The sequence below is a fragment of the Hakea prostrata genome, chromosome 8 (genome assembly GCF_041222555.1).
Source record: "Hakea prostrata isolate BN-2017 chromosome 8, UWA_Hpros_2, whole genome shotgun sequence".
Lineage (NCBI taxonomy): Eukaryota > Viridiplantae > Streptophyta > Magnoliopsida > Proteales > Proteaceae > Hakea > Hakea prostrata.
Genome location: NC_142607.1, coordinates 3,414,734 through 3,416,696, shown reverse-complemented (window position 1 = coordinate 3,416,696; position 1,963 = coordinate 3,414,734). Strand labels below are relative to the sequence as shown.

Genomic DNA, 1,963 nt, shown 5'->3' with positions numbered 1-1,963 from the left:
TCTTCCCACCTTCTCATTCCTCTACTCTCCAATGGAAGAAGATGATCAGAAAGAACTACAACTACTTCCTTCACCCACTTCAACACATCTATCTACCCGGATGTCAGGTTCTTCAGTGAGAACCCATTCAACAGCATCTGGGTCTTGTGATGGACCGCTCGACCTTCAGTTGTCGATAAGCCTTCAACCGTTTCACCGGCCATCTGATTGCATAATGGCAAGACACCTCAGTGATCAGCATGAGCTCAACAGAAACACCAACTATAGTCGTGTTGAATCTTTGAAGTGGCAAGCTGCAGAGCACATTCGATTAGCTGCCATTGAGAAGGCTTATGCAGATCGAGTGAGGGAGCTAACAAGGAGGGAGATGGAATTAGCACAATCGGACTTTGCAAGAGCAAGACAGGTTTGGGAGAGAACACAGGAAGCAGTGGAGAAGGCTGAGAGAATGAAGGAGAAGGCAACCCGCCACTTAGATTCTACGTGCATGGAAATCACTTGTCATGTTTGCCGCCAGCGTTTCCGACCTTAGCAGTGAAGACTCGGACCAGAGGCTTGGTTCAAAAGGTGGCCACAAGTAGTAAGTCTTAAGTCTTCTAAGTACACATCTGTGTACAGATTTCTTTCACCATCATCAAATAGCTAATCTGGGAGACCACTCGGATGGATGACAAATCAGGGCCTCCAAAATAAGCATTAAATTCTGAATCACATAGAGAAAGAAATGAGAACGAGAGAGAGAGACACAATAAAATGAGAGAGAACTTCCAACACAGTCTGATATTCTTTTCTTTCTTTCCTTCTTTCTTTCCTCACCTCAGATCAAGGAAACAAACTCGAACAACTACACAATGAATTTGCGAACTTTTGATTAGGAAGCCTTCCAGAACACTTGTCTGATACATGCATTGATTCTTGAATTTCTGATGTAACATCATCTGGGTCTGAAAACTGAATAATAAGAGGTTCACCTTCAAGTATTTTTCTTTCTGAACAGTGCCATCCGAGATCTCTCCCACCCCAACCCCCACCCCCAAAAAATACAAAAGGAACAAAATAATAGACAAGCAAGAGTTAAGCAAACCATGTAAAAGATACTATGGGGTGAGTCGGGTGACTATAATCGGATCAAAACTTACAGCAATCTACAATTACATTGCAATGTAAATGATACATGCCAAGCAATAGAGTTGACTTAACCATGCATCTCTCTGTTTTATTGAGGCACTGCTTAGGACTTCAATTGCTTTCTGATGTAAACTAGTGGCAAAATATGTTTAGTCCTCATTTTGAGAACAGAAGATGGACAATCCAGCCACTCATTTGTCCTTACGAGGAATTTAGAGTCCAGTCAGGAACTAGGCTCACCATTTCAACTGTGCCAGTTTTCTCTACTCTTCGTATACTTTCTCAATTGCAGATTTTACTAATCTTAGATAGAAGGAGAAACAGATTTCACTGGATGCTTCTATCTGCTTTGGAACCCACAAAATGCTCAATGTAGATAATAATATTATGTCGGCAAATAACTAAAGTAATTAATGTCTTGAACTCCATTACACAGCTGAAACTCAAGGCTGAGGACTAAAACAAATCACCCTGATACAGAGGTAGCCCAAGATATGGACATTGATGAAGGTAGAATAGGCTATCCCTAAATACCCTACCCCCGGTCCCCAAAAAGAAAAATGAAAAATGTTTTGTTAATATCAACTGGTAGCTGTACCCAACTGTTTTCAGATTATTAACCTTCACATGTTAGATTCTCAGGGACCAAACACCCACAAGCCATGTTTTGGGTTTAACAGAACAAGATCACCAAACGGCATAGGTCACAGCACTAAGAGGTATGGTAAATTTCAAGATATGGAAGATTGGGTCTTGATGACTATTCAGCAAACTCCTATTCTTTACTCAGAAATTCTATAATTTATCATGGATGATGAGTCAATAATGCACACAC

At 40.9% G+C, this 1,963-nt stretch overlaps 1 protein-coding gene across 1 annotated transcript; it reads left to right on the top strand.

Annotated features, from left to right (window-relative positions):
- LOC149006320 (SHOOT GRAVITROPISM-like protein) lies at positions 1 to 1,010 on the top strand. The gene has a single exon (XM_089166317.1). It carries the CDS (start codon positions 32 to 34, stop codon positions 530 to 532), a length of 501 nt encoding a protein of 166 aa, XP_089022443.1. The 5' UTR covers positions 1 to 31; the 3' UTR covers positions 533 to 1,010.
- Positions 1,011 to 1,963: the final 953 nt, after the last annotated feature.